Source organism: Rhineura floridana, chromosome 14 (assembly GCF_030035675.1).
Source record: "Rhineura floridana isolate rRhiFlo1 chromosome 14, rRhiFlo1.hap2, whole genome shotgun sequence".
Lineage (NCBI taxonomy): Eukaryota > Metazoa > Chordata > Lepidosauria > Squamata > Rhineuridae > Rhineura > Rhineura floridana.
The window spans coordinates 3,562,995-3,589,228 of record NC_084493.1 but is presented as its reverse complement, the minus strand read 5'-3'; the positions used below and the strand labels follow the sequence as shown (position 1 = coordinate 3,589,228).

Here is a 26,234-nt window from a genome sequence, read left to right as displayed (position 1 = left end):
GGCATGACTGCACCTCCTATTGCACATCACTGACTGCACATCACTTCAGCGGGAAAAGAAAGAAGCTATTCCTCAAAAAGAAACTGTGTGACACAAAAGACAGACAATGACTGGGCTACTTTAGAGGCACTCAAGGTTTTTGCCATGTTCAGTGAGATTTTTTTAAATATTTTTTCTCTTTAAACAGCAGGTCTGTGTTCCAGATCACAAACTACTTTTGAAACTACGACCCGTTTCAAAAATGGATTGCCACGTGGCAGGATTGTTAAGGAAACACAAATATGAAGGCTTCTCAGGTGCACACAGCTACTTGCATGTTTCCCTAGATACTACTCACTGCTCTGCACCTGGTCAGAACTTGCACCTGGGATGGCTGCGAAGTCAAATTTTTAACCAAAGTGGACCAACAGAAATCAGAGAAATTAATAAATAGTGTGTGTCAGTTTGTGAACATCTGGATTTTAACCCTGACGTTAATGTTCATGGTTTCAGTATTATAGAAGAGCATACCATGGACTGCGAAAAAGACAAATAATTGGATGTAAGAACAAATTAAACCAGAACTATCACTAGAAGCTAAAATGATGAAACTGAGGTTATCATACTTTGGACACATCATAAGAAGACATGATTCATTAGAAAAGACAATCATGCTGGGGAAAACAGAAGGGAGTAGAAAAAGAGGAAGGCCAAACAAGAGATGTATTGATTCCATAAAGGAAGCCACAGACCGGACTTCCGGGAAGGGTGACTTCGCTTGTGCCTGCTTTTTGAGACGAGCTCTCATCTCAGAAGAAGCTTTTTCAGTTTTAAAATCAGTCAGAACGTTCTTTTTGGCTGGTAAAGATTTTCTCCCGGGCAGGGAGAAACGTAGAGATTAACCACAGAAGCCTGTTTTTGTTGGGAGGACTGGATTTCATTAATTTATGAGAGAAGGTTCAGCCAGCAAATGCCGGACGGCCTTCCAACAAGCTCTAACTGATTAAGCGACACGTTTATCTTTTCTTCAAAGAAAAACGGACTTTAACAGGCAAGCATCCTTCTTTCTATTTTTTTTTCACTTGGTTTAAATCGTTGCAGCAAAAAGAGATTTGTCAATGAATCAGCTATAAAGAATTTCTGGGTGAGTTATAACTCTTCTCTATTATTCACGAAATTAAGGAGGAAAGAAATTGAAAAAGCTTATCTTTGTTTTTATTGCAAAAAGCTGGCCTGGAAGTGCATTCTAAAGATACAAACAGAAGAGGGATTTCTATTTCGAGGAGGGAAAAAAAATAAATAAATTTGATTTATGAACTTTGGAGTATTATATGTCCGGGACTATTTTCTTTTTGGTCTATTTCATTTTGACGAATCTGCTTGTTCACGACGCCACTAACTGTTTTGAAGCTGGGAACTAAATTTGTTTTGTATTCCTGAACAAATAAGAGATAAGGCAGGCTGTACTGTCTACACTGTGATGTCATCAAGCCTGGAATATTAACCCAATTGTGGCTGAAATAATTTTTGTTTTCGTGGTTTTAAGAATGGCAATCAGGAAAGTGGCTGAGACCATGGAAGAAATTAGTTTCAGAAAATAATGGATGAGATTGAGATAACGAAACAAACCCTGCGACAGGGTAGACAGGAGATGAAAATTGAATTAGGCAAAATGATGCAGGAGCTTAAAGAAATAGGGGATCTTGTGAGAGAGGAGATTGAGATTAGAGATGAGAAAAGAAAAATTAAAGGGAAGATACAAGCCCTGGAGATTGGAACAAATGTGGAATTGGAAAAAGATCTGGAGTTTATGGATATTAGAAACAAAGTTTACTGTTTGGAATTCAACGTTGTCTCTGAAGAAATTAATGAAGATATTAGAGATAAAGTTATCAATGTCTTGGATAATTTTCTGGACTGGAATGATGTGATGGAGCTTGACATAGAAAAAATCTATGGAATTAACTACAGATATGTGACAATGGAAAAATTCTCAAGAGATGAGCCAGTGCATTTTGTAAAAAAGAAGAACAGAGATATGACTTTACAACAATATTTCAGCAACATATTCAGAACTGATGGCAAGGAAATATTTGTGATAAAGGAAATTCCCATCAGACTCTTATTATATGACTATGGCTATGGCTATGACAGCAAGATTAATATGGGATACTGATAATGGAAGAATGGATACTGAAATTACTGGACTGAACAGGACTATTGAAGATGGAAGATGGAATTAATATTGATAATGGAAGAATGGCTATTGAAATTATTGGATCTAACAGGTTTGATGAGATGGATTAATCTATATGTTTATTTGGACTATGGCTATGACAACAAGATGATTATGGGATACTGATAATGGAAGAATGGCTACTGAAATTACTGGACTTAACAGGATTATTGAAGATGGAAGATGGAATTAACATTGATAATGGAAGAATGGCTATTGAAATTATTGGACCTAACAGATTTGAACGAGATGGATTAATCGACATGTTTATTTGGAGAAAAATTGAAAGATATATCTCTCAAGGAATTGAAACCTCTCTTTGACTTTTTGTGGAAAGAATAAAGCAATGTTTATGAGATTTGATGATTAATCAAGATAACTACTGGAGGAAAGTGATTTTATAATATAATTTAAGAGACAGGATTGTTATATATTGTAGACCTATAACTGATCTGCGACAATCGGAAGTCAACATTTTATTTTATTGTTTAATTATTTTTGTTTTGTTTTGTTTTTTGTCTTTGAAAATTTGAATAAAAATTAATGATAAAAAAAAAGGAAGCACAGACCTGAACTTACAAGATCTGAACAGGGTGGTTCATGACAGATGCTCTTGGAGGTCGCTGATTCATAGGGTCGCCATAAGTCGTAGTCGACTTGGAGGCACATAACAACAACAATCTTTTTCTGACTTAATACATGAAATGGTTGTGTGAATTTAAATTATCATCATCATCATAAAAAAAAAAAGAACATGGCCATTTCCTACCTCCACTGTCAGAGGCAGTACGCCTTTGAATACCAGCAGCTGGGAATCATAAGTGGGGAGAGTGCTGTTGCTTGAGGGTTTTCCACAGGCCTGAGATGGGGAACCTGCGATCCTCCAGATGTTGTTGGACTCCAGCTCCCATCAGCCCCAGCCACAATGGTCACTGGTTAGGTGTAGTGGAAAATGTAATCCAGCAACATCTGGAGGGTCACAGGTTCCCCATCCCTGCCACTGGGGCATTTGGTTGGGCACTGTGGGAACAGGATGCTGGGCTAGATGGGCCTTTGGCCTGATCCAGCTGTAGGGCTTTTCTCGTGATCTTAGAAACAAAGTAGGAAAAAAAATGCCAGCCAGCAATGCCTTCCGTGGTGCCAATATCAGATTCCAGTGTGCTTTGGGACACTCTCAATCATTCCAGTCAAATGAGAAACACCAATATGGAAATCGCAGCCACAACACTGGCACTACTTATCCCTCTAAAGAACACCAGCCAGGGTTGGGTGAAGAGTAGAAGAAAACATAAAAGCATTGTTCAGAAGGACAATTCAGAGACAGGTGATCTGATAAAATAAATTATGAAGAAGAGGATACAATGTGGGCAAAGGTTTTTTTTAAAAGCCCACAAGCAGGATCTGAGCGCAACAGCACTCTCCCTACTTGTGATTCCCAGCTACTTGCACTCAGAGGCATCCTACCTCTCTCAGTCGAGGTAGAACATGGCCATCATGGCTAGTAGCAACTTGCTGCAACTTTTCCAAACTTTTGAAAAGACTGTAAAAGGCCCTGCAGGAAGCCCGTTGGGAGAAACAGTGACTCCAGGAAACATGGAACTCTGGACACTGAAGGGTGTAACATGCTTACTAAGTACCTGTTTTGTTCTCCTGAACATTGGCAAGGGGCTGTTGGGACTGCTGGCTTTTGAAGACAGTTTGCTGTTCGGCATTGTCAGGAGCCCTGCAGGCCGCTCAAACAAGTCTTGCCTCAGCACAGGAAATCCATTATAGCTGAAAAACAATGAAGACACAATTTTATTTTATTTATCTATATCAGACAGCATCCAGAGGGCTCAGGGCTGTGATGCTTCTTTGACATTCTTTTGACTACAACTGGTATTTCACGGGTTGTGGTTCCACTATATAGCAAGAAATGGACAGGGAACATGCAAGGTTGGTGGCCTTTCTTCGTTATTCTGGGGGACGGAGGGAAACGATACATCCTTCAAACATTTATTACCACGTGGACCAGTTTTCTCAATCTATTAGACCGTAAGAAGAGCCTGCTGGATCAGGCCTGCAGCCCATCTAGTCAAACACCCTATTCTCATGTCTACGGGAACCCCACAAGCAGACCCTGGGTGCAACAGCATTCTCCCTCTCTGCGGTTTCCAGCAACTGGTGTTCAGAGGCACATACTGCCATTGACAGTGAAGACAAAACCTAACCATTACGTCTAGTAGCCGTTAACAGCCTTATCCCACATGAATTTGTCTAAGCCTCTTCTAGAGCCATCCAAGTTGGTGGCCATCACTCCCTCTTGTGGGAGCAAATTCCATAGTTTAACTATGCGCTGTGTGATGATGAAGTACTTTCTTTTGTCTATCTTGAATCATCCAACATTCAGCTTAATTGGATGTTCCCGAGTCCTAGAGTTATGAGAGAGAGAAAATCTTCTTTCTGTCCACTTTCTCCATGCCACACATAATTTTATACACTTCTGTCATGTTGCCTCTTACTCGCCTTTTCTCTAAGCTAAAAAGCTTTAGTTGTAGCCTTTTCTTATAGGGAGGAAATAATAAGTAATATGGTTCAGTAACTGGAGACTGCTGGACCCAATCTGGCCTTCTGAAAAGTACTACCCATCTTCCTAGCTGAGACAAGAAAGAAAGGGGGAGGGATGAACTTACGACCTTCCCCAATACCAAGTCAGGCCATTTGCCATCTCCTTTCACTGACTATGGGTCTCCAGCAGAGAAGGGGCTTCATAGAATAGCAGAGTTGGAAGGGGCCTATAAGCCCATCTAGTCCAACCCCCTGCTTCCCCATCACCTGCTACCTGATCCTTGGAGATGCCAAAGATTGGACCTGGAACCTTCTGCACTCAAACCGTGTGCTCTGCCAGTGAGCTATGGGACTGCCATCTGTGACAGCTGGACTAGATTACTACTCTGGAGGAATAGGGTTGAGGCCTTTGCCCCTCTCTTCTCTGTGTAGCCCTTCAGGAAAACTGGTTGCTATACACTTTTTTGAAGCTCAGCAGTATTTAACTAAGGTGGGTTTTTTAAAAATATTCTATTCAATTAGATTGACTGATTTTTATTTATGGTCATAGACCAAACTGCTATTCAATTAGAGTGACAACTTCATTATAGTATTGATTGCATTTATGCAATAAACATCTGAAAAGCTTATTTAGTTCCTAATGAATAAAGCAGCAACAGAAGCCCTTGAAAATCAATTATCAACCTGAAAATTCAGGTTGGAGAATGACATGGGAGACGACTTCAAATAATATCTCCAGACATTTGATATTATGTTTCTACAACAAACCTGATTGATACAAAGGAAGTCCCTCTACCCACGAGGGTTTAAAACAGGGCTGGGAAACCTTTGTTTAAACCAGAGGGCCACAATCCCTTCTAGGCAACCTTGTGAGGGCCACATGCCCATGGTGGGTGGAGCCAGAGAAAAAAGTGGGCAGGGCAACACAAATAGATTTTATGTTTGTATAGTACATATAGTGTTTACACACATTCACCCCTCTATCCTCCATCAAGGCAAGCAAGGGGGAATTATCAGAGTTCAAAGGCATATTCCAGTCAGACAAAAATACTCAAGCAGGATGTAAAGGAGGGCCATTGAGGAGAGTGGACTGGGGAGCAGGCGTGTGGCATGAGGAGAATTCTGGGGGCAGACAGAGAGACCCAGAGAACCCTATTTGGCCTCTGGGCCTGAGGTTCCACACCCCTGGTTTAAAATCTCGGAGCAACCAGCACAAAAGCTTAGAAGCTTTGGATGAGATAGTACTGGCAACTATGCTTTCTTCTTGTCATGGAATAGTAGGTAGTAGGAACAGAGGTGGATTTACTATCAATTATTCCAGGTAATGATTTTTGAAAGAGAAAATTACACTGCTGACTTTGGTGGCCTAGTTTGGATTACAATTTATATCCCTTCTGGTGTACTGAGTTAGCTCAGTGAGTATCAGATGATTTGAGTGTAATCTCCAAGAGTTATCTGATTATCATTTATTTGTATGTGGGGATTTGTATGTGGGGATAATGCTACAATGGGGCCTGATTTTGCCAGGAGAGATAAAGCTCTGAGGTATCCTCTGCAGCAGAGTTTGGTCAATGTGGTGCCTTCCAGATTTGTTAAACTACAACTCCCATCATCCCCGACCACTGGCCATGCTCGGTGGGGCTGATGAGAATTGGAGTCCAACAAGTACTGGAAGACAACTCATTGGCTATCCCTGCACTGGATGAAGAGATGTTGAATCTGAGGTCCTCTCAGGAACATATTATTAACAAGGGTATTTAATGTTATATTGTTTTGTTTATAAGCACAAATTGATCTGTCTTGGCTCAGAATGGAGCTAGTCTAATAGATTATATTCTACTGACCTCTTTTTCAATGCCTGTTATACACAAACTCACTCTGTATGACAGATCAGAAAGTGATAACTTCCCTCTCAGAATGGAGCTGCAGTTGTTAAACGTGTACTCAACAGCAGTACCAGATGCTAAAATAGAAAGGTTTCCCACACACACAGTGAAAATGTTTTAAACGGTTCCCCGGTCATCAATTGCCTGGCATGTATAATTACTAAATTCATCACATTTATCCTAATGGTTTGATGCTGTATTGCAAGACAATAAACCCTATTAGATCTTACTGAGATACAAAGCATATCTACCCTTTCATCTACCACAAGTTCCTTTTATTTCATAAAAGGGTTGCCAAAAACATAGGTAAAAAAGTGGTGAGATAGGAAGGTCTACTCCATTGGCTTGGTTAAAACAACCATCATTTGGCTCTGCTCTCCCCAGTACTCAATAGACTTCCTACCTGGCTACATCTGAAGGAGTGGTAACATAGTAAGGCCCACTCCATTAGCTCAGCTAGACACCAACAACTATTTGACTCCTCCTCTCCCAGAACTATTGCCCTGGTCATTATATTTATTTATTTATTTAGGGAAATGTATACAATAAAATTAGAGTAAAATACAAGACTGAGAGTTAAAAAGCAGAGGACTACTAAAACCATTTGTAGCAACAGGGAGAAAAACTGAAATAATCCAAAAATGCCTAGAAAAATAAAAATGATCTGACCATTCACCAAAGAGCTGAAAGAAACAGAGCTAACTGACCTCACAAGGGAGAGTATTCTAAAGCCAGGATAAAACAGCACTTTTCAGTGTTATAACCAAAGGCACATCTGAAGATCAAGACATATGAAGCAAGCCTCCAGTAACAATTGTAAAAGGTGGGCAGACTCATGTGGGAAAAGACAAGACACATTTTTATAGCTCACTGTGACCTGATTATGCATTTTATCTTTGGGAATTATGCACCTAAAATATCTTAGTTTAATACCTTAGTGAAATCTAAACTGTCTCTGGATTTCACCTAATACATGGAAGATTCTGCCTTGGAAAATAAGGAGTTAGATGTTTTTATTTCCGGTTCCTTTCCAGGCAAAATGAAAGCAAAAAAAAAAAGAGTTAGGTACTGTCTACAAGGCCAAGTACAGCTAGTACCTTCCACTGATACAATAGGTTTGACACAGAAAATAGTTTGCATCCAACACAAATTAAGGACCAGCATTTTGCCAGGATTTTTGCCATATTCCAAGGGTTACCTGTACTGTGATGGAACCTCTTCTCCATTGGGAAGATGAGGGATCTCCGGGGGAGTGATGAAAACAGTGTGCTCACTCTTGTAGGACTCATCAAGTTCCATTAGCTGTGTGTCACCAGTCTTATCCATATCTACCTGCACAATACAGATTAAAAATGTATTATGGGTGATATCCAACTAAATTATACGCAGAGTAGACTCACTGCATTTAATGGGCACGAGTTAGTCATGTCCTTTAATTTCAATGGGTCTAATCTGAGTATGGGTAACACTGGATACACCATTATATCTCCAGCAAAGCATATGATCAGGTTTTGGAAGCAGAGAATTCTTCACACAATGGTATGAAGAAAGCACAGTTGCAAGGAGAGCAGTAGCATTTAAACCTAATTTAGACAATGTGTCCCCATGATTTACTGTTATTTTCTGATTTTCCCACTTTCTCTCTCTAATATCTCAAAAATAAAAGAAAACACTGCATCTTCATCCTTTGTAGCAATTCAGTACAAGGATGACAGGTTGTCTTCCAACCTACTACTTTCAAAAGCTTTGTCTGTCTGAAATCATAGTCCTTTCATATAATATGCCCATGTCTGGTTTGAAGAGTTATCTTGCAAATACATTCCAGCAGTCAGGATATTTTTCAGAGACAGTGCCATGCCAATGCATTTATTAAACACACCCACACCCATACACACCCACACGTGAACATATTTAGCCAAGTTAGCCTCTTGTCCCTGCTCTACCTAGCAAATTCTATTGCAATACATGACTATATTCAGATGAACAATCCACTGCTATCTTTGTAAAGAGCAAATTTCCTCACAGGATCCTGTATCAGTGCAGCCTGGGAAACTTTATTTTCCCCTGCTAGCAGCAAAATTGTCTGTAATCAATAAAATGGCAGCTGGCCGACCTGGCCATCTTCGTAGGACATAGTGGGGGGAGATGTTTGATTTTCACAGTTGTTGCATTTATCTCAGGTATGACATCTACCATACATTGCAATAGTTAAGTCAAGGGTACTTTTGCAAAAAATGAAAGTCACCTTTTTCAGAACACTTCTGAAGTTTTCAGAAATTTCAAGGGCACATCCAACGCATGGGTTGCATCCAACTCAGCCCTACTCAGAGTATTGAAATTAATGAACTGAAATTAGTCATGTCCATTAACTTCAACGGGTTGACTCTGAGTAGGATACAACCCATTATTTCTACACTGAGAGTGAGCTATGTCAATTACCTGAACACTGATCAACTTCATAAAATCTTTGATATCAGAATCAATTAGATCAGACTTTGCCAACCTGGTGGGAGTTGCAGTCCAACAACAACATCTGGAGGGCACCAGACTGGCAAAGAGTGAATTTGGGCTCCTTCTAGGAGGAAGGGGGGAGGGAGGGAGGGAAGGGGGGAGGGAGGAGGGGAGACAAGAGAGTTTATAATGAACGAATGAATAAATAAATACTCAGAGCTTGGAAATGTTACTTTTTTTGAACTACAACTCCCATCAGCCCAATCCAGTGGCCATGCTGGCTGGGGCTGATGGGAGTTGTAGTTCAAAAAAAGTAACTTTTCCAAGCTCTGTCTGTACACAGTACACTGATGTACGGAGGCACAATGCAGCCACTGCATCTCAGTGCAGCCCATTGTACATGGAGAAGTATGTCAGACACACTTACTTTATTTACACAGTCATCAAAAAATGCAAGGCTTGCATCTTTATCACTGACAAAGGAGCATTCTTCAATGAAGCGAATGAACATTTGTGTCTTAGTCATCATAGTGTAAAACTTTTGATGTGAACGGTCACGGCTTTTTAAGAACCCTGTAAGGTTAAGATAAAACAAAACCTGATGTTATAAACATGGCTAGCAGCAAAAGCAAAGAACATATATTTTAATAAAACATGGAAATTAAATAGAAGCAGCTCTTTTAGTTCACACAAAAAAATTCTCTATGTTGGGGTCTGCACTACTATCATTGAATGAGTCACAAAAGCACAGGAAACTCAAATTTTGAATGCCATATTGAAAAGTTTCTTAAAACCAGACACTGAATTTAGCATAAAGCAAGATTTGGAAGGGAATGCTTAGTTGAAACAACTGTAGGGATTCAAAGGGAAGTTAAATGAACTGCAGCAACATTAAAAATACTGGGTGATATCCAACTAAGTCCTACTCAGAGGAGAGCCGATGAAATGAATGAACCAACCTAGAGCCTCTGCCTTGCATGCAGAAGGTCCCAGGTTCAATGCATCTCCAGGTAGAGGTGAGAGAGACTCTTGCCAGTTACTGCAGACAATACTGAGCTAGATAGACCAATGGTAAAACTCAGTATAAGGCAGCTTCCTTATACTCTCTATTAACTTCAGTGGATCTACTCTAGCATTATATACCACTCACTGCGTGGCCATCTGTACCTAAAACATATAGAGTTGCATCCATCTATCAGAGCAGACCCAGCGAAACTAATGGACTAATAATTCAGCCATTTCCGTTCATTCCAATGGGTCCAACTCTTGAGTAAAACTTAGTTTGATGTAGCCCATATATTCCTCTTTCAGCATGACCCCCCTGCCATTTAACCCAAGCTACAAATTGGGAGAAAGTTTATGAGCCTCTTCCTTTACCTTGCAGTTCAAAAAGGGAACTTGCATCTGTTGCTGTTTCAGAAGGTGCTTGCGTAATGGGTCTCAAATATGACCTGTAACCTTTTAGGATAGAGGCCATGAAACAGAGAAATGCCTCTTGGACTTCCACATCTAACAGATGCAGCTTCGCCCCTGAATGAAAGTCGTAGTCATTCATAGCCAGCTCCATCAGCGCATCATCCCTTGGTCTTTGCTGCACTGTGATTAAAAATAACAATGAAACATGAAAATGTCTCCAGTGTTTTATTTATTTATTTCATTTCATTTCATTTCATTTTTAAACCGCCCATAGCTAGTAGCTCTCTGGGCGGTGTACAAAACAGAGTTAAAATACCATGTTACAATAAAATCCATTTCAAATAACAGGAGAATTTAAAACATTAAAATGAACTTAAACATTAACATTAAACATTAAATGCCTGGGAGTATAGCCAGGTCTTAACCTGGCGCTTAAAAGAAAATACCGTAGGCGCCAGGCGTATCTCCTCTGGTAAGCTGTTCCACAATTCGGGGGCCACCACAGAAAAGGCCCTAGATCTAGTAGTAATCCTCCGGGCATCCTGATGAGTTGGTACCCAGAGGAGGGCCTTAGATACTGAACGAAGTGGACGGGTAGGTTCATAGCAGGAGAGGCGTTCCACAAGGTACTGCGGTCCCACACCGTGTAAGGCTTTATAGGTCAAAACCAACACCTTGAATCTGGCTCGGAAACAAATAGGTAGCCAGTGCAAACAGGCCAGGACAGGTGTTATATGTGCGGACCGAGTGGTCCTCGTCAACAGCCTGGCTGCCGCGTTTTGCACTAGCTGTAGTTTCTGAACTGTCTTCAAGGGCAGCCCTACGTAGAGCGCATTACAGTAATCCAATCTAGAGGTTACCAGACCGTGAACAACTGAGGCGAAATCATCACTGTCCAGATAGGGGCGTAGTTGTTTGTTTGTTTGTTTGTTTATTTATTTATTGCATTTATATACCGCCTCATAGCCAAAGCTCTCTGGGCAGTTTACAACAATGAAAAACATTAAAAACAAGTATACAAATTTAAAGCCATACCAAATAAACCATACCCGTAAAAACCGATAAGAAAGTTAAAAATGTGCTATTTAAATGCTGTTAAAAATGCCTGGGAGAAAAGGAAAGTCTTGACCTGGAGCTGAAAAGATAACAGTGTTGGCACCAGGCGCACCTTGTCAGAAACATCATTCCATAATTTGGGGGCCATCACTGAGAAGGCCCTCTCCCTTGTTGCCATCTTCCGAGCTTCCCTCGGAGTAGGCACGCAGAGGAGGACCTTTGATGTTGAGCATAGTGTACGGGTGGGTTCATGTCGGGAGAGGTGTTCCATTAGGTATTGAGTGTTGAAAGTTAGCTGTTTCCCTTTCTACTCTACAGGGCTTATTTCATTAGCAAAGTGGGAAAATGAACTTGACATTATTATTATTATTGTGATTTCTTACCTGCCCTTCACCACAGGAAAGGTTACAACAATTTAAAATTCAATATTAAAAGCAGTTTAAAACAAATTACAGTCACAGGAAGGGTCCTGAAAAATGTACGTCTCAGATGTCAAAAGCCAGGGTAAAGGCATGTATCTTCAGCATATGACAGAAACTACATAATGAAGGTGTCAGATGCACCCGTGAAGGAAGGGAATTCCACAACCTAGGAGCTGCCACAGACAATACCCTCTCCTGGGCCACATGCACCCCAAACTTCTGAGAGTGGTGGAACTACCAAGACAGCCTTCTCTGCTGATCTTAACACCTGAGAGGGTCTGTAGGGAAAGAGGCAATTTTTCAGATATTTGAGGCCTAAGTCATTTAAGGCCAAATGTAAGCACCTTGAACGGTGCAAAAATGAACTGGTAGAAAAGCTACGTAGCAAGTGTTGCCTTTCTGTTAAAAAGCTCTAAGACTGAAAAAATTATTTGTACCCTCAAGCTGTTATTTAAAAGCCCATAGCATACTGTGGCAAATGAGGGGAGTTTAATTTTGCTTCAGGCACTCATACATTAAAGAATGCATATCCTACAGTCTTCAATGGCTACCTAAGCACTTAATTCAGTTGTCTGGCCAGCCACTCTGTGACATCAGAACCTCTGCCAATTTCAGCCACAAGTTGTGGGTCACAACTTCCATGCTGACATGGCCCACTCTGACATCAGAGCACATCAACCAATGACATGAAGAGAAGCAGGACAAGCAGAGAGACAGAGAAAGCAAACAAGGGGCGGGGAATGCAGAGCCGTCAGGAGAGAGATTTGAAAATACTCATGTCACATCTTATTGATGGCCTCATCACCAGTTCCTTAGATCTGGTTTAAATATACCCCACTGAATACAGTTACTAACTATGATGGAGAAGCATACAAATCACGAGTCTCGAGGATACACAAAAGACCCAGATAAGCACATTTACTTTTGCAGAAAAGTCGTTGCTATGGAAACTATGACAGAATTAGTCTTGGTGAAAACATAGTGACATCCACACAGAAAAGGACAATCTACGTAAGCTTTTTAAATGCATAGATCAATTAGCGAAATAGCTTAAGCCCAATGGCAAAATCTGCCAAGGACAGCTCCTCTGCAACTCCTGCCTATTTCAGTGGAGTGTCCATGTGGCTGCTCCTAATCTGCATTGAGTTCCCTCAGGAGAATCATAAAGGGCTCAAGAGAAAAATATTCTTTAATACAGGAAACCAGTACAGATCCCTGCTCTGTTGAGCAAGATTCTAACAAATCTTATGAATTTGCATATTAAATTTATATCCCACCTTTCTGTCAAACAACTCTAACAGTGTTTGCCCCTCCTCCACCCCCTTCCCCTAAATATTATCCTCACATTCACCCTATAAGGCAGCTCAGGCTGATAGCGCAGATAGTGACTGACGCAAGGTCACCCAGTAAGCTTCATGGATGAGTGGGGATTTCAAACGTGAAATTGCTTCTGGTCTAGTCCAACACTTTGAGCGGTACACCATACTGGCCTTCTGAATGCATTTATGAATGTATTTTATGGCTGCCATTAAAAGGCCATATCCGTAGCAATTTAGGCTTCTGAGAGACCAGAAAGGCTTTTGAGGGTTTAAAGAGGCAATTGCGCCACAAATACCTCTTCAGGTACAGACCCCAATACTGAAGTTGCATCCATTATCTGCTTCCAATATTGTTTAGCATGTTTACAAGACCAGTACATACAGCAATAATGACTAACTTCAAGCTGATATTTCCAACATTGTTTTAATCATCTTATACAATTTAGTCTGTTTGGTGTCAAATTCCACCTAGTTATTTACTTTAACCATTTTTGCATACATTCACACCCAAGAAAAAAATATTGTAAGATGGCCAAATATATTCTCATGCCTCAAATGTAGAAGCTTTTCCTTCATCTTGTCCTGAACTTAATGTGTAATTTGTTTTAAACTGTTTTTAATACTGAATTGTAAACTGCCATAACCCACCCTGGGACCTTGGGGTGAAGGGCAGGTAAGAAATCAAAATAGTGATAATAGGGCAGTTCTTCATCTGCTCCTTTTCACAATGAATTTTTTTTAAAATTCTATGCAGCTTAGATAAGAAATGTTGTCCAATCCCAGACATGTATAACTTCAAACTTTATAGCTTTGGGTTTATTTTTATTTGTTTGCTTGTTTGTTATTTAATTTATATCCTGCCCTTCCTCCCAGCAGGAGCCCAGGGCGGCAAACAAAAGCAGTAAAAACACTTTAAAACATCATAAAAACAGACCTTAAAATACATTAAAACAAAACAACTTTAAAAACATTCTTTAAAAAAGCTTTAAAAACATCTTAAATAAAAAGGGTTAAAAAACATATTGTTTAGCGGGGGAAAGGTTTTAAAAAAACATATTAAAAGCAATTCCAACACAGACGCAGACTGGGATAGGTCTTAACTTAAAAGGCTTGTTGAAAGAGGAAAGTCTTCAATAGGCGCCGAAAAGATAACAGAGATGGAGCCTGCCTAATATTTAAGGGGAAGGAATTCCACAGGGTAGGTTAGTCTCACAGTTTTAGTCTCACAGTTGCAAGCATCCAAAACAATATGGACTAATAGGAACATTGGGAACTACATTAGATTGGGTCCATTTAGCTCAGTACTGTCTGCACTGACTGGCAGAGGCTGTCCAGGATTTCAGACAGGAGACCGGGGGCATTGCAAGGTTCTTAAAAGGACCTGGGGATATAGGCCCATGACACAAATAACTTACACATGCCAATTTATATGCATAGATGCCTCTGGGAAATTAGGATGGTGAGTGGCTGGGAGCTCCCCAGCACTGCAGTTTGCAGTGCTCCTATCCACCCTATAAGCCTGGTGTGGGGAACCTTTGGCCTTCCAGATGCTGCTGAACTTCAACTCCCATCAACCCTAGCAAGCATAGCCAATGGCCAAGGGTGATGGGAGTTGTAATTCAGCAGCATCTGGAGAGACAAAGGTTGCCCACAGCTGCTAGAGGCAGAGTAATAAATAAATAAGGTTTGAAAAAGAGGGGAAGGGATAGCTAATCCAGGATCTACCACAAAAGACTTGGGACTTGGACCGCATAGGCCACCTCCTAACAATGTCTCTGCAGGAAACTCCTAGAGACAGTAGGGACTAATCCTGGGACTTTTTGCATGCAAACCATGCTGCACTGAGCTACAGCCCTTTCCCAACTCACAATCTGCTCCATCTGTATAGAAGACACACCATATGTTTTCCCTGTTCAAAATCAGCTTATTAAATTCCCTAAAGCCCACTCCTGCTAAATAGCACAAAACGGCGTAACCATCTTAAAACATGAACAACAAACCAACACGTATGCCAAGCTTTGTGGCGTTTCCCCACTTACATTCTGCTAGCTGTTGATACAAGTTATTTAAAGTGTTCATCAGGTTCTTACAGGGTTTCTTTGGCAAGATCTTCCATGCAATATTTCTCTTATCTCCAGGTCTGGAATAAGAAGAGAAGTATTATGGAAAACATGGTCTTTTGAAAATACCTCTGGTCAGATATAGAGAACAATGAAAAGTGTATGCATAATAAAAAAAAATGGCTGTTTTGGTACAGATTATTTTATTTATAGATAGGAATGTATTTTTAAATATGATTGTGAAAAGATGGCATCTGGCATAGTGTCCCTTGCTGCTCTCTGATTTTTCATGCTTCTCCTCTCCTCTGTTGCTGTTGGAAACCTTGCAAGAATGAGCAATGATTTCCCTTCCCACCCCTTTCTGTGGGAAGCACCAAGCATGCTGTTTGTTTCTATTAATATTTTAAATCTTTTCTGGTCCTTTGCTTCCGTATTAATTGATTCGTCTTCTCATCTCAGCCTCGCTGCCTCTGGTGATGGCTGATGAGAGTTCTAAATAAATATCCGATACCCTGAAATCTGTATGGCTCAGTCAAAACAGTTTACTAATATTTTGGTGTTGACGTGAGTAAAGTGAAACATCCACTCCTGCCCTCCCTTCCACAGCTGCAATTGTTCTACAGCACACGCAAGATGCCTATCAATCCAGGCTGAGGCCCAATTTGTGCCTCAAGCAGGGGCGCTGGGATGGGGAGAGGTCTTGGGGCTTTGGTGGTGAACTGGCTGCAAATGAGGAACCAGCTGGGTTGCTGTCTTCCTAGCTCCACATTTTGGCACATCAGCCTTGCCCTGGGTTGGAAGGAGGGCGATACCTGCTGGGGCCAGGGTGGTGGTGGTGAACTGGAGAAGGAACAGCCTTGCTCGAGTCTGCTTCTCCAGCTAATGTAAGCAGGATGAGCCCGAGAAGAGGCTTACTTTGTTCCCTTTCTTCTCCATGCCACTGCTGTGGCTAATCTGGCTGCAGCTGTTATGTAGTAAGACTCTGCCTCGTCTCATTAGGGTTTTGTTTTCCAATAAAGCTACTTGCATCTTGCTATGATCTTAAGTTGAGAGAGCCAAGTAGTAATTGCACTTCCTTCCCAGACAGGTCAGGCACGGAGCAGGGGGATTCAGTTTTTTCCACAGGCAATATCTGGGAAGGGTTGCTGCTCTTGGCAACGATGGTGGATTAATGCCACAACTAGCATAGGGATAAGGTGGCACAGGCTCCCCAAAAACCACTTGGGGAGGCCATTACAGGAATCAAGAGACTGCACAACAACCAATCAACTGCAATGACCAGTTGCCAGCCACATCTTATACCATTTTGGGAGGCTTTGGGCTTGACCCAGGTCATCATCTGTAGTTAACATAAGAACACAAGAAGATCTGGTCCAGAATAGGGCCAAAGACCCATCCAAACCAGCTCTCCTCAAAGTGGCCACTCTTTCCAAATTGTGGCCTGCTATACATCCAATTGTCTCCCACTATCCATGTTGCAGACACAACTAGCACCTTACTGGTTGGGAGGGTTTTTTAACTGAACTCCAAAAGCATTTTAAAACAGCCTAAAATAATTCAGAAACTGAATCCACAAACAAGGCTAGATTGAGCATGTGAATTGCGCTTAGATGCAATGGTTAATAGACTGACATGTCTACTCAGAAGTAAGACCCACTGAGTTCAATGGGGCTTTCTGCTAGGTTAGTGTGTCTAGGACTACATCCTCAGGGTATATCAACATTACAAATTTCCAGTGGTTTGACAGTTATTCTCTTTCTAGAGATCACTTGGAACTATAGTTCAGTAGCTTCACCCAACAAATATTCTCATGATCCATTAAGGCAGGGGTGGGGAAAGCCCAGAGCTCTCCATAAGCTGCCTTATAATGAGTCAGACCGTTGGTCCATGTAGCCCAGCACTGTCTACCCTGATTGGCAGCAGCTCTCCAGGATTTCAGACGTGGTTCCCTCCCAGCCCTACCTGGAGATGCCACCGGGGATTGAACCTGGGGCCTTCTGCATGCAAAGCAGATGCCCTGCCACAGAGCTACAGCCCTTCTCCTCCAGGAGTTGCTGGATTCCCATCAGCCCCAGTCATCACGGCCAAAGGTCAAGGATGATGGGTGATGGAGTCCAACAACATCTGGAGAGAGGCAGATTCCTCCCCCATGCTATGCCAGTCTAATGATCGTTATTTTATTTAGGCTATTTCTACACCACTTAATATATAAATTAATATTTCTAAGCAATGTACAGAAGGATAAAAGTAAGAACAAATAGTGTAAGATATACAGTAAAACCATAATACAAACACATACATACCACAAAATACAAATTAACAAATAAATACAAAAACAATTCCCTCGTACTTCCCACTCAACATCTTCTCAACCTCTTGGCTCTCGCTCCGGACTCTACCCATCCACCCTGGCTCTCACCCAGGGCCCAGAAACACAAATCACCCACAAAGTCTAACTGGAGGATGGCATCAGTTTCCCCTTCAGGTACAAGGAGACTACCAAGATTAACTACATCTATACGCCATAACAGAATTACAGCCGAGAGCAGTTAAAGTAGCAACAACATTGGGACCTGCCCATGAGATCTGATTCCTTTCTTTTATAGACACGCTGCCTCTGCAGTTTTCCCCGTTAATGCAGAGTGTAAAGTCCAGACCACCAAGAACTGCAGAAGACTAATCTCAGTTCTGCTTTCAGACTGTGTGGTCTTAAGAAGCACCCTTTGTTCATATGAGCTTTAAGTGTTGTTTTTAGGAAAGCTACCTGCTTGTCACGGCACTAAGAAGCTTAGTGGGAGACTATCTGTTAATTACTAAGAATGTGTTCCATGCACTGGCAAAGGCCAAGAGCTGAGGCAGCCAATATATCTCCATGATCTACTAATGCATTATTTCTATAGCAAGGAACAGTGCAAAGAAAAAAGCTTAGGGTAACAAAGTAAGTCTATACTTGCAGAATTATCCCACGATAACTGTAGCATGGGTGTAGGTAACCAGTATAACGTTGTAGCAAAGCATGTGAGGCAGGTGGTGGGATGTCTGGAAATCAACACATGTCATTACGCAGACCATTATGGTCCCAGCTTCAGCCCGAATATGAAGGTAACAATGGTCTATCTTACAGGGCTGTTGTAAGGATCACTGATATAATATAGATATAGTGCTTTCAACATTTGAGATGCACTATATAAGCGCTAGGTAACAGTGATAATTGTGACTTGATCAGCCATCACACATGTATGGTATGCACCATACATTTAAAGCACTATGTGCTCCCCCCAAATGTTCTGGAAACTGTAGTTTTCTCCTCACAGAGCTACAACACCCACCTCCCATAACAAAGATTCCCAGGTTTCTTGTAGGGGTGGGTGGGATGCAGAGCTTGGAAAAGTTACTTTTTAAAACTACAACTCCCATCAGCCCCAGCCAGCATGGCCACTGGATTGGGCTGGTGGGAGTTGCAGTTCAAAAAAGTAACTTTTCCAAGCTCTGGTGGGATGTGCTTTAAGTGTACAGTACATACACAGCCTAAATGTCACAGAACGAACGCTCATGGCTTCAGACACAAGGCTTTTTAACGGAATCAGATCACATGTTCAACTCCAAGTCATCCAGTGCTGAGTAATGAGGTGATGCAAGTGTAAATGGACCCACAGTTTTTGATAAGCAGAACTAGGAGATGGGGTGAAAAGCTAGATTTCACTTCTGTGTCTGATGCTAAGTTATTACAAAATGGTAAAGAAGAGTGCTCAATGCTTACTGTGAAATGGTGTTTGTATCTAGGTCAACGCAGCTAACATCTGGTGGAGGGTCATAGAGATCAAAGTATCTTGAATCAACTCCTACTATGAATGGACACGGTGCACTCAAAACATCTGCCAGGGCTAGCGGGCAGAGAGGAATGTATGGGCAGGGCCAGTGGAAAGGAAATATCATCTTAAAAAGAGAGAGAGAAGTATATATGTATTATAAGCAAACAGACGTGCTTCAAGGTAAGATCACAATCCCAGACCATTTCCCATGTATTAAGCACCTTCAGCATGAACATTAGCTGTCAAATTCAGTTAACATCAGTGCAGCTATAAACTGAATATTGTAGGGAAAGTGAAGCAATTCCCATTTATTAAAATGTCCAGTACTAGGAGATAAGACAAAGGCCCATTGGGATGCATAGGGAAGAAAGCAGGGAGGCCAAGGGCAGGTGGAGCCAAAGCCAATGAAAGGCATCCAACTAATTCTGGTATTTTCCCCAACCTCTTCCCTAATGAGTTCTTCAAAGGAACTCTAAGACGAAGGAGGAGAAAAGCCAGTCCATCCCCCCATAAACAGGTAAGACAGGCAGGTGGGGCCTGACTGAGGGCAGGCCAAGTTTAGTGGGGCAGTGCCCCATTTGCCCAAATGGACCAGCCTCCACTGCCTCCAGGGAGTTCTCCTGTACAAGCCCCATTGAAATGAATGGGAGTAGCCCAAGAGCACTCTTAATTTACTTTAATGGGACTTGCACTGAATCACTTCTGGAAGGATTGCACCCAAGATTGTTCCAACAATCTGAAACCGGATGAAAAGCAGAGAAACAGAACGCTGAGGTGGAGATGGCAAACTCCCTCAGCAGCCCATCTGCACAAACATCCTTGGAAGGTAAAAAAGCAAACCAAAGAGCAAAATAGTTAACACATGACCCTCAGCACGGAACAGAGGCCAGGACCCAAAGAACTACGTAGACTTACGCAAGGGGCTTGTGATACTTCAGAGGAATTTTTGATTTTATTTCTTTGAACAACTGACCTTCATGCTGTAGCGTAAACAGCATTTGAAACTCCCCCTGAGTTTGACATGCAGCTGGTGTTCAAGCGAAATAGCCTAAAGCCCCTGGGCTCACAGAAACATTTCTACTGAGCTCTGGATCCTGGCCATCATATCATATATATAGATATACACCTTTGCTAATAAATACAGAGGACAGATTAGAGATCTTACAGCCTGGGCACTCTATAGTCATTTAACTGGATAAATGCCATTGCTACTTACAGAGACAAGTGCTTCCGTTACACTGGTAAGGACAGAAGGTCGTAAAGAATGGATAAGGATTTTATGCTCAGTCACAGCAAAAACAAGGAGAGTTACTGCATTCTCCGGTCCAAGGTTCTGCAGAAGAGCAGAAAACTTGCCACCACTATCAGACAAAGAAGAAATGAACAGTGATCGACAAATGCTATTTATGCATATATGCATTATACTATGCTTTATAGTTTTATGCCACCCTTCCACTAAGGAGCTTTTTCATCCTTCCAACCACCCTGTAAGGTATTCAGCCTTGTAGCTGAGGAGGGATTTGAATCTGTCGCTCCCTGGTTTAAGCCCAACAGCCTAATCCAGGGATAGCCAACAGGGTGTCCTCCAACTGTTGTGGACTCTCCTATCATCATTGACCACTGACTGTGCTGGATGAAGCTGACAGGAGCTATAGTCCAAAACATCTGGAAGGCACTATGTTGGTTACTCCTGCCCTAAACACTAAACCACAGCGACCATTAAATGACTATTGTAACACAAAAATTACACAGCACTGAAAATACATAAAAGCAGTTTTGTATCTGGTACTTCCAGAACTCTTCCCCTTCTCCTTTTAAAAAAAGGTGTGCCTTGAAGTACACAAAAAGAGAAAGTTAGAATCTAAGTGTTACAAGTTGTTTAGAGCTCTTACTCTAAAATTAAGTTATTCTTCATGGGGAGAAAAAGTTGTTTCAAAAAGTTGCAATTTTTTTTCAGCAGGATGTTAAAAAATGTGGGGGAGAAACTAATTTTTCTTACTCTGAATACTCCTTTTTTCTTGTTGTCTCACACCACTAATTTCTCAATCAGCCCTCCCATCCTTCAGCCCTCCCATCCTTCACTTTTTCAAATATACATGTATATATATTTACTTGCCTCAGTGGGAGAGGTGATGATATAGGCTGACTAAGAATCAGACTGTCATGAGGCGACAGCTATAAAAAAAGCAAGTTTTTTTTATATTTACATTTTTGGACATCAGATAATACATTACTGAAGAAAAGCGTAAACAAATGTAAGATCATTACCTGGTATTACAGAGTTAAACCATATAAGAAAAATCTAACAGCAGCATACACAGGAAATAGCCATTACGTACTTCATAGAAGGGATCCCTACAATTTATTTCATTTAGGCAAAAACTAAAGCTATTACAATATGTTTGGAAAACAGTATTGGGATATCAAATTGGCCTAACTACTACTATTTAGACAATTTCAGCAAACATTTATTACCCTCACAAAATAAATACTGTTGTCCCATCCATAGCAACTTCATTTTAAAGTATACGTATCCTTCATGTTAATATTTTGAAGACTACTTAAACTGAAAAAGAAGTTATGGTCCAGTTCCAAAGTCTCATGCAGTTTAAGCTAGCCCTGGCCTATTTATTTGCTAACAAACTACCTAAATAGTTTAACACTGATATCCTTTTCCCAAAGGTTTCTTCAGAAACATAATTTAGAAAAATATCCAAATTCTATGATCAAAACACCTCTGGTTTAAGAGAAGAGTTAAAGAGCTCACAAATCCATTCATACATCGAGAGACATACAAACAGTCAATTACGGCATGTCGTTTGCGTGCCATGTAAGCAATAATGTGTTCTATAGTTTCAGATGTTGCACTTGTTTGCAAGTTTGCCTCTGTGCACCCACTCTTTCTGTTTTCAGTTATTACACAGGATAGCACCAAATAGCAGCTTTAGATGGTGGGGGGGACTGTAATGGGGAAAATGACTCTGTGGGCACCTCTCCCCCACAGTGCTATAGTTCTGCTGGGGGGAAATGTGATGTTCCTATATTAGTGTAAATAGGGTAAGTGCTGGTTGTATAGGAGATACATGGCAAGTAGAATGAAAGAGGAAGGGGGAGTGAATGGGCAGTAGAATGCTGGATGATTGGCTGAATGTTTAAAATGGCTGACAGTATAAAAGGAAGAATGTCAGGTAAATCTGGGTGGGTGGATGTGAAGTGGATGTGGGGTGGATGTGAAGTGGATGTGAGGTGGACGTTGGTGGGATTGAGAGAGTTGTTTGTCAGGAGAGCGTGGAGAAGGAGGGGGTAGAGTTCGGATTAGTATTAGATAAAACCATATGCTTATGTGCCTTATGAAGAAATCTTGTTATCTTTGTTATCTGTGTTATTTAATAAATACTTAATTTGGTTTACCAGAGGCCTGATCCTTGGCTGGGGTTTCACAGACCCGAAGGGAGGGTGAGGTAAATAACCAAGGCTGAAGAGTGGCAAATGGTGGCAGCGGGTGAAGGGAAGACTATAACACCACAAGTATTCAGAGCAAACCAGAATTATAAGCAGTCTGAGTAAATCAAAGGGATTGGGACAGCTTAAGCACGCAGTCACAGAGGTAACCTAATTGAGGGAGACTCAGGCAGAGTCTCTAGGAATACTGGTTATAGGACGTGACTGGTGGTGCTGCCTAGCAGGGGGATCTGTTGAGATCTATGCTAGAGCGGAGAGGGAAACCATAAAAAAGGACAGTCCGGACTGGTGGAGTCCCTGGTGGTGCCTAGAGACAGGCAGTAACCATGAGCAGGTAGGAACCTGACAGGGAGAGCCAGGGAAGGGCGTCACAGCTACTACAAACAGTTTTGCAGGAGATCCTAATTACCAACCTCCTATATCACATGTGATTTGGCCCTTTGAAACCTCATAATGTTCCAAATATACTATGGATTTTAAAAATTATTATCACAATTCAGTGTTCCAAAACATACATATAAACACTGCGATGGTAGCTCTCTTTAACCAAGAATGACAAAAGAAAATAAACATACAATTTGGTGCATGTCCAAGTAGCATACAATCTATATAGAAGAGAAAGAACTATCTCATATTTGTTCCACCTGACCACATGTGAATCACCAGGATCAAGACCAAATATACTGTTGGTGGCAGATCCACACAATGGATTTGCATAAATCCAGTAAAGGGCAGACCCCAGCAACAGCCTTGAATTCTTTATAGGATTAAACTGGCAAAAAGAAGATGCATAACTTTTGAGTTGGAAGAAAAATTATTGCAAAACAGAAGAGCCCTGGACTCAATATTGTTTAAAATGCTGCACCTCAGTAACTCTTCACTGTTGCCATTCTCCTCTACCCCCCACTTCGAAAGTTGTCCAGAGAATACTCTCTTTCCAGGTAGATTCACCGTGTCAAATTTCATGCCAACAGGACAAATTGTCTTGATTTAATGACAGATAGGATGTTCCTGCTTTACAGCGGTAAAATGCTAGAAAACCCAGCTGCCTTAAATATACAACAACTCTTGTGGTTATACATTACAGAGTTGGCACTCTGACAAACAGCCCTACACATGAAGTATGCCACTGTGCCCCTTAACCAGGATTTCTACTGGCATCTAAGAAAAGGACATAGAACCCTCTGCAAATCTTAAGACATGGCAAACAGTCCTCAGAGGTTTGGGGTATTTGATGCAGATGAGAAAACATCATCACAGCTGCACACAAGAGGGTGCTTGACATAGGACTTATTCATCTTCACCTCTAACCGCAGGGCTGGGGGCAGCCTATGGCCCTCCAGCTGTTGTTGGACTCCAACTCCCATCATTCCCAGCAGCATGAGCGATGGTCAGGGATGATGGAATTGGAGTCCAACAACAGCTGGAGGGCCACTGGTTCCCCACCCCCGCTCTACATCAACTAGGTAAGAAGAAAAGTCTACCACTACGTTCTGGCTTATCTATTTTTAAAAATATTATTATTTAAATGCATATCCTGCCTTCCCATACTAGGCACCCAAGGTGGCTAATAACAATAATACTAATTATATACAAATGTGCAATATTTTCAACAATAATAAAATATAAAAAAGTAAATATCAAAACACATATGTGGGTTACATATCTCTCTTAAAGGATACAACAACAAAGGGAGACATGCATGTGTAAATGAGCCATCACAGATCAAACACCATTGACAGAGCTTTCATATCACCTCAGACATGCTTCATTTCAATCAAATCAGTTCACACATTCACCTCCAAAGTCATCATGTAACCTAGTGATGTCTATGCAGGCATGAGCCTGCTCAAAATTGAACAACAGTAAAGGGTGAATGTACACTTGCCTGGACTAAAATTCTTGGCCTCTGCGGGGATGGAAACGGAACTTTGTGCATAAAGTGGGAAATATGTCTGAGAAAGAAGAAATAATTATTTCAGCTTAATAAATTGAACCTGTTTATGGAATATAGGTTCTATTATGTTCAAGTATGTTCAACAAAAAAAGACATTTTTTCAGCAGATTGGCTCCATTCAATTCTGCTTGTTTACATCAGTGCAGAGTTTCCCAGAATGACCTGCCTGATCCATGGAGGTGCAAGGAGTAGGGACAAGCTATGGGGGGAACAATCTAGCAACCTGCTGGGAACAGAAGTGGTTCACTGGGTGGGCCAGAACTACTTCGCTAGCTTCCCAGCAGGTAGGTCACTGCTGCTTCCCAGGAGAGGCTAGGAGCAGGGAAGTTGGTGTGGTGCAGGCACATAACCAAGAGTGCCAGACTAGCTCTGCTGGTGCATATACACTGCACCGGCCTCTCCACCACCTGGTAAGCAACAGTGACCCACCTGCCAGGAAACTAGCATAGTGGCTCTGCACCATCCTATAAGCCACTTCTAGCTGGCAGTATGCAAGCCTGAGGTTTATTCCAAGCTTCCTCACATACCACCAAACCATGATTTGGCATGATATCTAAACCACCCATAGTTAAGCTTACTTAAACCTGGTTTGATGCAATATCTTAATCAAACCAATGATGAGAGGCAGCGACCCTAGCTGGCTACTGGTTGGACAGAGTCCACTCTCGGCTGTACCCAGAGGCTGCCTTGAATTAATAAATCTGTACTACAACCGCACTGGTGTGAAATAGGAAAAATATCCCATGGAACTTACTTCTCAATGGGCAGGACATGTGGACCAGAGATGGAATAACGATACAGAAAAGTAAGAAATTTCTTGAAAGCATCAAAGAACGGCCAGTGAGAAAGAAGGCAGATGCATTTATTCGTCTGGACTGTTTTGGAGCTAGCAGATTTCTGATCGTGAGTATCCACTAAACCCAACTGAGATTTTTGCCTTTCTGTGAGATTCTCCTCAGGATAGGTTTCATAAAATTGGATAGCAGCACCATAGACCTGCAAACAACAACACACTTGATTTAACCGTTGTGCTTTTTCTCCAACTATCAAGTGCTTACTTCAGACCTAAGGCTAGCAACTCCAAAGGATATACATTTCTCAAGTAGTTTTACTTTAATGTACTGCAATTCTTGAAATAAATATTATGAAAACACTTTAAACAACTCGGAGAAGCAAATATACAAAGTAAAGATCCAAGAAAAAGTTTTTTCCATGCATGCATGTAGCACTTCAAACTGCTTCAGACAAATGCAGAACTTCTCAAACTGTGGGTCCCAATAAGTGGGCAGCTGAAAGGTCCTCAACACTTTAGAAGGGACCACTAGTTACAGCTAGTTCTGGCCCCCCTACAAATTGTTTCTCTTTATTTCCCTCGCTCCCCAACCCCATGCTTTAAGCTGCACAAGGGCGCTGGGTCTAGTTGCCATTATAATTTCCTCCAACGTCTCCAAAGCAGAGTTTCTGAGGGGCCTTACGGAAATGTAAATTGTGGCCCCAAACCATCTAACACTGCTTACAGCACTGCTTCCAGGTAAGCCCACCCTGTTCCACCAACAGAGGAGCACCCCCCTCCAAGGGCACTTTGCCTGGGCCCCCCTCAAACACGGAGCTGATCCTGATCTCTAACCCTC

The 26,234-nt window shown here is 41.5% G+C and overlaps 1 protein-coding gene across 8 annotated transcripts in view; it reads right to left on the bottom strand.

Moving 5' to 3' along the window:
- The window catches only part of DENND4A (DENN domain containing 4A), a 76,374-nt gene that overhangs the window by 31,448 nt on the left and 18,692 nt on the right, over nt 1-26,234 (bottom strand). For all 8 annotated transcript variants that reach the window (XM_061595067.1, XM_061595066.1, XM_061595069.1 and 5 more), the window contains exons 6-15: nt 25,358-25,599; nt 24,535-24,601; nt 21,301-21,359; nt 20,401-20,545; nt 19,133-19,308; nt 15,352-15,452; nt 10,477-10,695; nt 9,527-9,672; nt 7,847-7,980; nt 3,853-3,988 (exon numbers count right to left, since the gene is read on the bottom strand). In XM_061595067.1, coding sequence (XP_061451051.1) covers nt 3,853-3,988; nt 7,847-7,980; nt 9,527-9,672; nt 10,477-10,695; nt 15,352-15,452; nt 19,133-19,308; nt 20,401-20,545; nt 21,301-21,359; nt 24,535-24,601; nt 25,358-25,599 — 1,425 coding nt within the window. The remainder of the gene's footprint in view (nt 1-3,852; nt 3,989-7,846; nt 7,981-9,526; nt 9,673-10,476; nt 10,696-15,351; nt 15,453-19,132; nt 19,309-20,400; nt 20,546-21,300; nt 21,360-24,534; nt 24,602-25,357; nt 25,600-26,234) is intronic.